General features: G+C 44.5%; 1 protein-coding gene across 11 annotated transcripts in view; it reads left to right on the forward strand.

Annotated features, from left to right (window-relative positions):
- The window catches only part of WNK1 (WNK lysine deficient protein kinase 1), a 104,585-nt gene extending 94,416 nt beyond the window's left edge, over window positions 1–10,169 (forward strand). For 7 of the 11 annotated variants that reach the window (XM_062616615.1, XM_062616616.1, XM_062616621.1 and 4 more), the window contains 6 exons: window positions 268–470; window positions 1,460–1,654; window positions 2,936–3,028; window positions 5,370–5,411; window positions 8,539–8,726; window positions 9,023–10,169. In XM_062616615.1, coding sequence (XP_062472599.1) covers window positions 268–470; window positions 1,460–1,654; window positions 2,936–3,028; window positions 5,370–5,411; window positions 8,539–8,726; window positions 9,023–9,337 — 1,036 coding nt within the window. In that variant the 3' untranslated portion in view covers window positions 9,338–10,169. The remainder of the gene's footprint in view (window positions 1–267; window positions 471–1,459; window positions 1,655–2,935; window positions 3,029–5,369; window positions 5,412–8,538; window positions 8,727–9,022) is intronic. The other 4 variants (XM_062616617.1, XM_062616618.1, XM_062616619.1 and 1 more) reach the window with 4 other exon arrangements.
- Window positions 10,170–13,037: the final 2,868 nt, after the last annotated feature.

Genomic DNA, 13,037 nt, shown 5'->3' on the forward strand with positions numbered 1-13,037 from the left:
TTTTTGTACTTCCATTTATGCTGGTTCTATGGTTACAACATTGGGAACTTTGTGCTGGAATTCTAGCCAGGGTTAGAGCACAGCAGAAAATGGCAAGTGTCCCACCAGGTACCTTCAGTGGTTATTTGTGGTAAAGATTTATTTCCTCTGTCCTTAAATGCTAATGAGAGTTTGACCAAAGAAGCCGGTCAAGCTTGACTGGAGGGCAGGGATTGTGTGCATACGTGTATATATTTTGGTTAAGTCATACTCCTTTTAACTTGCTAGGCACCTTAAAGAAATCCAGGAGCTGCAGAGTCGCCAGAAGCAGGAGATTGAGTCACTGTACCTGAAATTGGGAAAGGCCCCACCTGCAGTAATTATTCCCCCAGCTGCACCACTTTCAGGAAGGAGAAGAAGACCTACTAAAGGAAAAGGCAGCAAGTCCAGTCGTAGCAGCTCACAGGGAAATAAGAGCCCTCAGCTATCAGGTGAGACTTACTTCAAGTTTTTGCGTAGATAAGACGGACAAGGTACCATCTTTCATTCCTAGATCTATGTCTGTGTCTCTGTCTTGTCCTTTTTTGGAGGGAGGGTGGGGTGTGACCCAGTTCTTCCACCACCTGGATTACTAGATGGTTTTTGGAATTGCTGTTGCTATTTGGTAGTCTTGCTTGTGACTTTTGTAATCTGCTGAAAGATGCTGTTCTGTAAGAGCAATTTTAAAGTTGTGATTTGATTGGTGATTTTTCACTACCTTAGTAGCACTTAAGCACAGTGTTTCTGTGGCCTTACATTTCAGAAACTTAGCTGCAACTGATGGATGTTAAAGTAGAGATCTTCTTATTTAATGGAGTTAAAATTTTTTTGTACTTACAAGTCGAGAAGCAGTTCCAGTTGTCAAGGCTTCCTCTATTACTAAAACCCTTTTTATAATAAACAGAACTCAGAAATAGTTGTTTCTGTTTGAATTATTTGGGTGTCAGATGCTTGCTGGGTCATTGTAGATGTCTGTCAAATCCTGCAGCATCAAGTAAACAATGTTGGAGGGCCAGTACTGTGACCAAGAGTATTTGTTGCTGCTTTTTGCACGTTCACTTTGGTAATTCCACATCATGCTGCAGTTTCTGTATCCAGCCCCCCTGGCTGCTCACTTTGATTTTGTTACATGAGATGGGAGCTGTGTGTGAGCATGTGACAGTGAGCTAACACAGAGTTGCCTTAAAACTTAATAAGAATTTTTCTAGTCTTAATGCTTTCCCAGAAACTGGAGCAGTTCCCTCCCCCTGCCTACCCATTTCTTGCGTGGATTGTCATGCTTGACCAAATGGTGATAACCTTTTTTTTTCCATTAGTAAATGTTCCAGTCAGACTTTCCTCTGTTTTTACTCCTGTCCCTGGGGAACAACAATAGAAGCTTTGAAAATGATGTGGGGAAACTGAAACATTGGATGACTTTTTGCCTTCCTCCTTCTTCTAGGCAATCTGTCAGCTCAAAGTGCACCATCGGTCTTGCCCCCCCAGCAGACTCTTCATCCTCCTGGTAGTGTACCAGAGACTGGGCAGAACCATTTGTTACAGCCCCTCAAACCTTCACCTTCTAGTGAAAATCTCTACTCTGCCTTTACCAGTGACGGTGCCCTTTCGGTACCAAGCCTTTCGGCACCAGGCCAAGGTAAGACTTTGAACGGAATTAGTGTTGAGTCTTGCACCGTTGTTACTGGTGAAAAAATTACCAACTTGATGACACTTGATTTTTTTTTTTTTTAATACATCAGGAAAATTAGACTGATAACCTCTAACCTATGTGTGGAGGCTGATAAGAGTAGGGTTTTTTGCAACTAGGTTTCTATCTGCACATGTAGGTGAAGCGTGAGGTTGTTATGAATACAGAGTGCGTGGCCTTGTCTGCTGTAATGAAAACACTAAGGAGAATGCAAGAGAGTGCAGTGGTGTGGTGGCAAGCAATGTTCTGCTGACCTGGGGGAAAGGTATTGGCCGAAAGGATGAGAAGACAGACCATAATGGGGGATTAGAAGTGTGAAGTGAGACCAAGGAAGGGGCAGAGCACCTTTGATGTTTACCGATAATTGAAGTGGTAGGAGCTTCTTTCTTAAGATTCAGAGCCCTTTTAGACTTCCAAACTGCTTTGGCTGTTTCTGTCAGTGGAATTTTTAACAACAAATGATAAAAAGGCTCATGGGTTAAACAGTTATCCTGGAAGGAAAAGCTAGTGTAGGAGGATGGAATGGTAGGAGTAATAGGTTGTTAATTTACTCAAGTTACTCATGGATTGCTTGTTATTAGTATGTTATCAAATAATTTCTCAGTCACAGCTCTGATTTATTTGTTAGGGAGAGCTTTTTTGTTTGCCAGTGAGTGGGGAATGACAGCTTGATTCCTTTGCTTCTCTGAACTTAGCTGTTCCAGGGTTTCGGGGTTTTTTTGCCTCCTTGAGGACCTCTTTGAAAAGCTTTGCCACAGGCTACCTGAATATATCAGTTCTAATGTGTTTTTACTGAAATCAGAGAAGTACAGACAGGAAATGGAAACAGACTTTTTGGAAGAATTTTCTGTAGAGGTGTTTTTTTAATGAGCTCTTTCAAGTATTTCAGAGCTACGTGAATCATCTCCTTGTATCTAGAGTTGCGCAGTACTGCTTTAGAATTGGATACTTTTGCCAGGATTTGGCTTTCCTATAGATTGCAACCTTATTGTTGGGTTATGTCCCAGAGAGTAACACAGCAGACTTGGCCTCATGTCTGGAGGTATTAGAGGGAGTCTCTTCACTCTGTATATTGTCTACATACTCTTTGGTCCCCCAATTTGAGGCTTATTCTTGTGTGTCATGTTAATGCATTTCACCCTTTCAACCTCAAGTTGCTAACATCTTGTAGTGGTGTTCTGTCTCTTCTCCTCTCCTTTCTCTGTTCTTCCTGTTCTTGTTTTCTCACAGGCTGTGCGAAGTTTAACTGTGCATCTGAGAGAGTGACATTCAAGCCTGGTGGCAGGAGGACCCGATTTCTGAGTACGCCCTGCTTGGCTCTTTGTGTGTAACACCTTTACTCCTTCCTTGTCTGTTTTTGTTTGGTCTTCTCGTTTGTTTGGTTTTTTCCTGCTGCTTGGATCTATTTCATGCAGCCCATTCTAATCTCCCACCTTGTGTTTATTCCCTCCCATCCCATGGCTTAGCTGAGCTGCTCTTCGCACACCTTTAGAAGTTTGAGTTCTCGTGTTAGGTATTCTCTGGTGTTAAATACATAATAACAAGAACTCATTTCCATTTGGTGGAAACTTTCAGGACAGTTCAGTGAGGTGACAGAAACTGGGGAGAGTTGGCAAGTTGTATCTGAGCAGGCATTTCTTTTGGCTTGCCTTAGGAGTTACGCTTCAGCGTACGTTAGCCGACATGAGACTTGGGAGGTGAGGTAGTCTTTCTCGTGGAACAGTGAGGAAAATTTGTTTTCCAAATTATTCCTTAGTTGTACGCTGCTGTAACTGGTGGAGGACTATAACATGTTGACTTCCTTCAGCAGCATGCTTGTGGTGCAAGTTCATGTATGTGCTCAGCAGTAGTACTGATTATATTGTAGAGCATTGATGCCACCTGTAGGCAGTTAATACTGACTTATGTTCATTAGCAGGTGGATTGCTAAAGACTAAAGTGTTGAGGGTTTTTAAAAATACTTCGAGAATATTTTCAGGCAAACTCAAAAGATCCTTACCTACTAATGGGCTTAGGTTTAGAAGCTTTTACTGCAAATTGGAGGTACACTAAGTGTTCAATGAATAGCAGTAAAGGTGGGCAAACAGACATCTTCAGACACCCTGTTAACCCTCACAAGTTACCTTGCAGCTCTTCTCAAAATCCTTTCATTTGTAGTTGCATTAGGCCAAATTTACAAGAGAGCCTCAAACTTCTGATGTGATTGAAGTAATGATGCGCTTGAGCTGAGGCTGCTGATGTGGTGCTTTTTACTGGCAGTGCTGCAACACCTTCCATGCTGCTTCTGCAGGCTGGACCCGTTAAATATCGTTCATTTATTTCCCACCCTCTGGAATGACTTGATATGAAAAAGCTTTAAGTGCTGTAAAAAGAGCTCCAGTCGCTGCACTGAATGACAGTACCATGCATCTGTAGCATCTGTCTGGCTACAGTCAGCAGTAGCACAGCTGAACTAGTGTCATGTGCAGGAACTGGGCCTGGCCTTCTGCAGAGACAGCTGCAATGCAACCAGCTCCATCCTCTGAGAAAGGGACCCAGGCAGAGGGAGCAGGAATTTTTCCTGGCTGTTCAGTTTTGCAATGATACCTCTATCCCACTTCATTGGATTTGAGGATATAAGTACTAGTAGTACTTAATTTCTCAAATTGAGATGCTGGGTATATTAATGTGCAGGTGTGCACTGACATCTGCAATCTCAAGTTTTATGGCTCCTTTCTTGGAAGAAGTTAAATTCTTACCAAAGCTAACTTAAAAAAATCATCTTAAGTGTGGCCTGCTCTTTTTTTGGTGTAGGGAATATAAAGAGCAGCCATTCTGTTTCTAAAATTGACAATGAACTGCATATATGAGTGTCATTTACTTATAAGGCCTTGGCTTGCTGCAAGTCAACCATCATCTGGCTGTAAGAGTACTTTGGCATGTGTATCTCTTGCTTGTGGGACTGGTGCTAAGGGAAATGGATTTCTTTTGAGAAGTGTGTTGTAGCTGTCCTGTAAAAGCAGGTAATGCTTGGCATGGCGCAGCTTAGCTGTCACTCGGCTTACTGCAGGTTGCTTGCTTCCTGGAGTCTTGTCCTTGAAATGCTATTGCAGACTGTTGTGGAGAGTGGCAACTGGAGGAGATGCTGGCTTAGAATCACCAGTGTTGAGGAAACAGTGCAGTAATTGATGCTTTTAACTGTGCAGCTGGAGAAACAGAGTGGTACTGCTTGGCAGGGAGTGCCTGGACCGTTCCACAGATCTGAGAACATAAGGTGGCAAACTAAAAGCACTTGACCTTTCAAATAAATCTTTCTCATGTTATAAACTGGTCAGACTTTGACAGTTGTAAAAATGCTTCGTACATCCTGACAAACATGGAAGGTGTAGTTGCTTTTCCCTTTGGGATAACGGCCAGTTGTGACAGTAACGTCTACTGACATTCTTCATTATAGTTTGGGAAGAATAAATGTAAGAGGCTGAGCCTCTTTCTGAAAGCACAGCTGATTAAACTGACCAGTCTTGGGGTTTTCCTCCTTCAGGAACATCCTTGAGTAGTGACTCCAGGAGCCCTGCAGTGCTGTGTCCTCTGTTTCTCACCAAGCTTTTTGTACTGTTTCCTGATACTAAACATTTCTCACTGTTTCTCTTGTCTTTTAACAAATTACTCTCTCTTTGTGCTTCAGGGAAGATGGTGAAAAAAGTCTGTCCTTGCAACCAGCTCTGTAGTAATTATCTTATTTCTGTTATCTCTGATTCCTGATTGTAAAGCTATTCATCAGTTTTTTCTGGTCACTGAAGCCTTACCTCCCTGACTCTGTCTCCAGCACAGCATATGTCTGTCTATGTTATGCCCTATAATGTGTACTCTCTTGTCAGTATACTGAATAGTCTGGCTATTACTCTCACAGACAAGTGGAGGCAAGGCAGAACCTCACCTTCACTGTGGAACTCTGCTCATCGCTTAATAAGGGCGAACTGAGCACTGGGGTCAGTTGCTCACTGTAATGTGCTAAGGTTGTGCCTCTGAGCAGCTAGTTTGTTTGCAGATCTGATGGGGTTTGCCACCTCAGTGGTGAATCCAATTTCAGGTACCTCTTCAACATTTTAAGAGTAAGAGTAAGCCATCAGATCTCCAGTACATCTCCCAAAGTAAGAGATGATAGGAAAAGCCTGTGTGCTCATGTCACTCAAGATTGTTATAAAGGTGTCTTTTTGGCTGCTGGTTTACATGGGGTAAATATAAAAGGGCAGAATGAAGGCACTAATGGTAGCAAGCTGGAGAGAGAGAGAGGCAGGCCTGTTTCACTTCAGATCCTTCATGTCAGAGCAGAACTGGGGATGGCTGCTGTGACCGAGCAGGAATGTGAGGGGTTGTTTCCATTGAATGCTACAAGTTGAAGCACTTCCTTCTCAGACTCTTCTGGATGGCAGTTTCTGCAGCAGTGACTACATCAGAGCTAAAATGTGAAATTCCCAAGAAGTCATTTTTTAAGTTGACATTATGTGGGAGCTTTGGTGACTGTATAGCTCACCTATAATAGCGTAGGCTGGTCTGTCAGTGACCTGAGATAGGAGCTCCCTAACAAAATGGCTTTTGGAGACAAAGCTCTTGCAACCTCCCACCTTTCCCACCCTGAACCAAAGCCAGTTAAGCTTTCCTAAATGATCTTTTGTATTTTCAGCTGAATGCACTGTGGTATATACCTCGATTAATTCTCTCCCTTCTGTGGCCAAAGGAAGCCCTCCAGCATAGGCCCAGGAACCAGTGTGCTGGTTGATTGAAGTGGAAATGTAAAATACCAAAAGCAGATACTGGCCATCATGAAGAGGATGGGAGCAAGTGTGTCAATCCCTGCATGAGCCCTCACAGTGGAATGTGATTGTTACTGGTTTTGGCAGCTTCCCCTGAGTACCCCTTCCTTGCTTTTGCCTCATTTGTCTTTTAATTTCACCTTTCATATCATTGCTCTTAAGTAATGGTATTCTGAGCCCCTTCTACATGATACATGCTAAAGGTTGTTATTTCACTGTAGATTTCCTTTGCTACCTTACTGTGTGTTCCTGTTACTCTTCATCTGTGCTGCAGCTGCACACCCTCGTTAGGGAACCTTTTTCTTCTCTTTCCCTTTTCTGTGTACTGTTGCATGCATTTGCCTGCCTGTAACAACTGCTGCTCCTCCTGTGGGCACCCAGACCGGGAACCACTTCCAGACCTGAGCTGGAACTGGTGAGAGGGTTACATATCCTTCCCTCCTCAGCACTACTAGAGGCAGTAACACTTTGCTTATTTGTCCTGCATAGTAAGTACGTCACCTTCCTAATTCACTCCTCGATATGAAACATTCCTGCAGGGGTTTGGAGCCAGTTCTTTCTTTGATACAGTGGTTGCAAGGAATGTGGCTGATAGCCAGGGAAAGTGAAGTAGCAGTCAGGCAAGAGACAGCGACTACCATTTAGCCTTTGAAATAGAGAGATGATTTTCACTTCTGCCATATTTGCTGCTCCACTTTTAATTGTTTTTCTTCAGAGATGCCTGCCATAAGCTCAGGTTTCCTTGGATTTCCCAGTTACAGTCTGCAGAGTGAGCAGGCAGAAATGTTTGAGGAACTTTGAGAACCAAGTAGGTGAGGATGCTGTGCTTGCAAGGATTGCTGGGTTTAGCACTGCTGTGGCCAGATACTGATGATGTCGTTTGATTTTGTACAAAATGGATTTGAGAAATCCAGATTCTTTCTGCATTTACCATGTCCTTCAGAAAAAGTCTGCCCTAGTGGTTAACCATCGCTCCCACATCTGAACATGAGGATACTTTGCCATGCTGCTGGGGAGCTCAGTAGCGCGCAATTTCTTTGATTGCTGTTATGAAGTGTGCTCTTAAAAAACCTGAATTCAAGTGCAGTAGCCTGTTTGTAAGTGGGAGGAGGACAGTGAGGCTATCCAAAACAAAGCTGCTAGGCTTTATTTTTCTTACAGGATAAGTTCAGGAAGCTTTGTAGCAGAACTGAAACCTGGTATTTGTTAAGGGTTTTTTTTGTGTTCTCAGAATCAACCCAGCAAATAGAAAAACTTGTCAAAACATTTCTGAGAAACTACTCCCATTTCTGCCTTCTTTCAGTTCTATTAGTTGTTTGCATCTGAAATGCTTGTTCTTCTGACATAGGAAATCTGAACATAATGGCAAAAAAATGCTTTCAGAGGGAAAAGGCACAATTTAATGCAGTGCAGACTTCCCCTGCTGATCCTGGCTCTTTGGTGGATGAAGACAGTCCCATCTGGTTATCCTCAAGAACATAAGTATGGCAGCTATTGGAAACAACAGTTGCTGTTTTTCACTGTGGCTTTTTTACGTAATCTGGGTGAATTTTTGTCTTCATTTTACAAAGTGGAGATAATTTGCTACAGAGCAGCTGACGATGCTGATTGTACTGCTCCTTATTCAGCATCCGGCGTTGGCTTCCAAGGTGGAATTGACCTGTGCCAGTAGTGGTTGCTGCTAATTAAGAGGTGCGGGATGAGAGAATGATGTGCCTCTACTGTCATTCAGTGCTGAAATCTAATCTCCTTTCTCCTCTACAAAGGCCTGTAGGCTGCTACCATTCCCCTCTTAAGATGACTACTTGCAGCACGTCTCGAGAAGTAAACTTATCTATGGAATACTCTTAATCTGGGAAAATGCCTGTAGGAGTCCTGGTAGTTCCCACTTCGGTGTGTCCTGGGATTGAAACTTAGAATTAACCTGCATGGCGTTTTAACTGGCTCTCTATTGATGTACCATTACCACAATTATTACATTTACTTAGAGAAAGACGAGCTTTAACCTAAGTTTTGATTCCCTGTTTTATGTACTTGTAGGGACCAGCAGCACTAATACAGTCGGGGCTACGGTGAACAGCCAAGCGCCTCAGCCTCAGCCTACTGCTATTGCCTCAAGCCGGAAAGGGACTTTCACAGATGACCTGCACAAGTTGGTAGATAACTGGGCCCGAGATGCCATGAACCTCTCTGGCAAGAAAGTTGGCAAAGGGCATAGCAACTATGAGGTAAGGCGTAATCCGTGAATGTTTAGGGTAAGGAACTGTGTCAGTGCTGTCTCATTGGGGTGTTAAACAGGGCTTGCTGGGGAGCTTGGACAGCTGTTGTAGAAAGCTGTCAGCTCTGTCTTTCATGTATGTGCAGGATTGTATCACCTGCTGTGGGAGGGAAGGGGATAACCAAAGAGGAGAGCCACAGCGCGTTCTCTTCAACATCCATTGGGAATGGCTTTTGGAGCAAGGGGAAACCTGTGTTTTTTAAGCACAGGTGTGTAACTTTTCTTGGGGGTTGGGTGTTTTTCCAGGGCCCTGGAATGGCAAGAAAATTCTCAGCACCAGGTCAGCTCTGTATCTCTATGACATCTTCCCTGGGTGCTACACCCATCTCTGCAGCATCAGCTACCTCTTTAGGTCCCTTCACAAAGGCGATGTGCCCTCCGCAGCAGTACGGTTACCCAGCAGTGTCTTTTGCCGCTCCGTGGAGCGCGACGAGTGGTCCAGCACAGCCCCCGCTCGGCCAGTTCCAGCCCGTTGGTGCCGCATCTCTGCAGAGCTTCAACATCAGCAACTTGCAAAAATCCATCAGCAACCCTCCAGGCTCCAACCTGCGGACCACTTAGCCATGCGTGGAGACCCTGCTGGCTTAGACCTCGGGACAGGACATGGGGAGGGAGATGGGGCCCTGTATCAACTCCTAGTGCTGCAATGAACTGGTAGCTTGCCAGACTGGGAATGAATTTCTCTTTTCCAACCATTGCCGTCAACTCTCTGTAAAGGGAGTTTCCCCATACACCTTGAAGGGGGAGGAGGATGATCAGCATCCTTATGATGGGGCAGTGCTTTTGACCGAGGGGTTCTGCTCTTGTTGGGATCAAGAGTTGTGAAGAAAAGTCACGGGGTCAGTTCATGCAGTCTTGCTGTATAATTTTTCTCTAGTTTGAGGCTGAATCCACACTTGTCGAGATGGGAGAGCTGAAGCCTAGCATGAGGCTTTAGCACGCTTCTCATCTCTCCCTGAAGAACCAAGACCAGGAGAAAAGTTGTCCAAATCCCCCTCCTCTCCCTCTCCCCAGTCAATCGTATCTGGCTCCAAAATGGTGGGGCACACGAATGGACTTGCAGTGCAGCCCGTGCTTTATAGGTCATTACTGCTTTAAGTAAGATATTAACAGCTTTGACTGCAGCATTAGAGCAATTTAAATTGTTTAAAAGAATTTTTTAAAGTTCCCTGCGGACATGTACTTACCATCAGTTTTGATGTGGAAACACTGTGATATATAAATGTTGTTGGACAACAGTAGTTTAAAAATGAGTGGAATATAGAGGGTTAAAAACGTTAAAAAATGGGAAAAAAAGCTAGCTATATCCTTATACTTATTGGAGACACTTTAACTTTTTCCTTTGTATTTTCATTGTATTAGATAAATAAATGTGAATGTAAAATTGTATAAATTAATGTACTTGAATACTTGTCTGTTCTCCCAGTATGCTTGCTGGATATTTTAGTGCCTTGGACTTCTATTGCTTCTGCAGTTAGCGTCATCTTCCCAGCAGACCCCCAGGCGGACCAGGGCAGGCTCAGAGAAGGACGGACCATTTGTACCTAAGAGCTTCTTTAGTGATACCGTTACTGTTTAGAGTAGCTGTTTGGAGGGGGAAGTCATGGAGGCTGCGGGCCGGAACAGTGTTCCATACGTTGGGGAAGCTTGTCCTCAGGTCTGAGGTGGCTGCTGTGGCGGGGGACGGAGGGGTGCAAGTGAAGCTAAGACAGGACTCACCAGTATTGGCTGCGGAGGCAGGAGGTCTGGATCGGAAATGGACAGAGGATGGGGAGAATGTGTGTCTTTGGGAGAGGCCCAACTGAAGATGCAGTTAGACTCCACCGGCAAAGTGGTGAAGGTTTTTGGTCAGGTTGTGACTCGAGGGAGAGGTGCCATTGCCCGCTGGCGTGGGCCGGTCTGCTGGGATTGCTTTGCTTATCTTTTCTTTTTTCTTTTTTCTGTTTTTTTTCCTTTTTTTTTTTTTCTTAATTTTATTTAATTTTTGGTAAAATCCATGTAAGCCAGGAATGTCCTGGTGCAACGTCCATTGCCGGCAATGGATGTACTTGAAACAGCCGGCGTCAAGAAGTTTCCTCTGTCTGGGAGGATTCACGATTCTGTTCACTCTTATCAAATTCCAAGCTGGTACCAGGACTGTAACTATCTGTCACCTCTGAGGAACTGTACTGTACCTTCTGCTTTGGTCATTCTCCCTTCCCTATTTAAAGAAACAAATACTGGTTTCCTCTTCAAAGTAAGAATAATACCAGCCAGTATTCCTGTAGTGCTGCAGAAAGCTGTGAAGGATGAGGGTACTGCTTCCTGGTACTTGGGAGTAGCTCACCAGTATCCTGGAAGCTGGCGCATCATGGAGATGTTGCTTGCCTCTTCTGTTTCCTTCCTGAAGCGCTATTGCCCCCCTGGAGCCTTAATAGGGAGTTTTCTGTCTGCAGATGTCCTCGCTCTTTCATCTTTCCAAAGAAATACTTGAGCTCCATTCCTTTCCTGTCTCTTTGTTTTACAGCAGGTTTGGCAATGGGGTTGGGTACAGGCTGGGGGTGAAAGCAAGTGGGGTGAGCTCCAGTTCCTTAGGCCCAGTGGGGTTGTTCTTTGTAACTGAAGTGCAGGGTAGAGGTACAGGAGAGAGGAGGCTTGAGGTGGGCACGTGGGGAAGAGGCAGAAAGCAGGAGTCCCAGGGTGGATGCAGAGGGGTCTCCTGAAGGCACCCAGTGTGAGGGGTGAGGTGAGCTCTGTGAACGGGAGCAGTGGCAGACCTGAGGCAGGGATGAAACAAGGGGAACGTTCATGCCAGGGGAACCGATTGGCTGGATATGCAGCACGTGGTTATTTAATTTTTATCTACTAAGTTTGAGGTCGTTTTTTCACTTGATGTTATGCAAGAACTGGTTTTATTTACCATTGATTCCCCCTCCCCCTCCCCTCCTGTGGATGAATAACTGAAGTCTAGAGGAATAAACTAATGCTACTGAACTGTTAAATTATTTTGTTTAATATTACACTTTGAGTATCTTTTTCCACATAAAATCTGTTTCTGAATTACAGGCGTTTTCTTTACGTTATTTAACAATGTACACTGTAAAAACATAAAAATAAAAAAAAATAAAATGAACTGAACCTTTGGGCTCCCCTGGCCGTGGTGAGTTGTGTGGCTTGCACTCAACCCCGGCGCTGCTCTCCTCGGACGGTTGCGCTTTGTCGCGGCTGCCACTCGGTACCTGTGTAGAGTATTGGATGGAGTCATTCGAATAAACCAAACCTGCTCTGGTTGAGCTGTGAGTTTCCTTGTTGAACAGCAGGTCCCAACCTCTCCACCCTCTTCCTGGTAATTGTGACCCAATTTAATCAGTTCATCACAGGGAAGTACAAGAAACCTGTTTTAATGAGACCCTTTGCTTGTCAAAAGCAGTGATCAGTAGCGAGCCTTTGCCCTTCTAATAGAATACTCTGAAGTAAGGGGTGGTAAAGAATAATTCATAGAATGGCTCTTCCAGATGGGAGGAGCTGTGACAGATAATATAAGAGGTGAAGGATAACATACAAGCAGGGATTGCTTTTATGGTTGAGACTGTCCAGCAGTCACCAGAGAGCAGAGGAACACACTAAGCCGCAACCTTCAAGAACTTGGCAGCTCTCCTTGTTCCAAGTGCAGGTGGAGCCCTATGACCTGGGGTGCTGTGTGTCCTTCTGGCAGTGAGTCCGGAGCAGGGTTTGCTGCACCCTGCCTGTCACAGAAGGGTCCTGTTGAGTCCCTCACCCTCCTCTCTGGGTGGAAGGGAGCCAGGGTGCATGCCTGCAGTGCTGGGGAGAAGAAACCTCTTAGTGTGGCTCTGAAGAGGAATTCCATCCCCAAATTTGCAACTGTCCTGGTAGAGTAGAAGAGTGGGATGACTTTACAGGGTCGTTCAACTACTGCAGCCTTGCTGGAATTAACTGACATTTCTAAACACTAGTTGCTGCTGCGTTTCTTTCCATTTTAAGAACAGCTTCTGCTATGAGTCATGCTGTGCAAGGCCTTACAGGAAAATAAAAAGCTCAGAGTGGAAGTTTCAGTGCCCTTTTAAAAGGGACCAATCCCAAGAGGCTCACTGGTGACCTCACTTACAGGCATAGCTATGTTAGCACTCCTCCCATGGAAGCTGAAAGCTGTGTTTATATGAGACTTTTAACTTTTTTGTTGTAAGTTTTAAGTGGCTTTAAACACAGTAATTCTGAATGTCTGCACAGTCTCTTCCCAACAGGTATCTGATTTCCACAGTGA

This window comes from Pezoporus occidentalis, unplaced genomic scaffold (assembly GCF_034315485.1).
Source record: "Pezoporus occidentalis ecotype Australia unplaced genomic scaffold, CSIRO_AGI_Poc_V1 ctg19, whole genome shotgun sequence".
Taxonomy (NCBI): domain Eukaryota; kingdom Metazoa; phylum Chordata; class Aves; order Psittaciformes; family Psittacidae; genus Pezoporus; species Pezoporus occidentalis.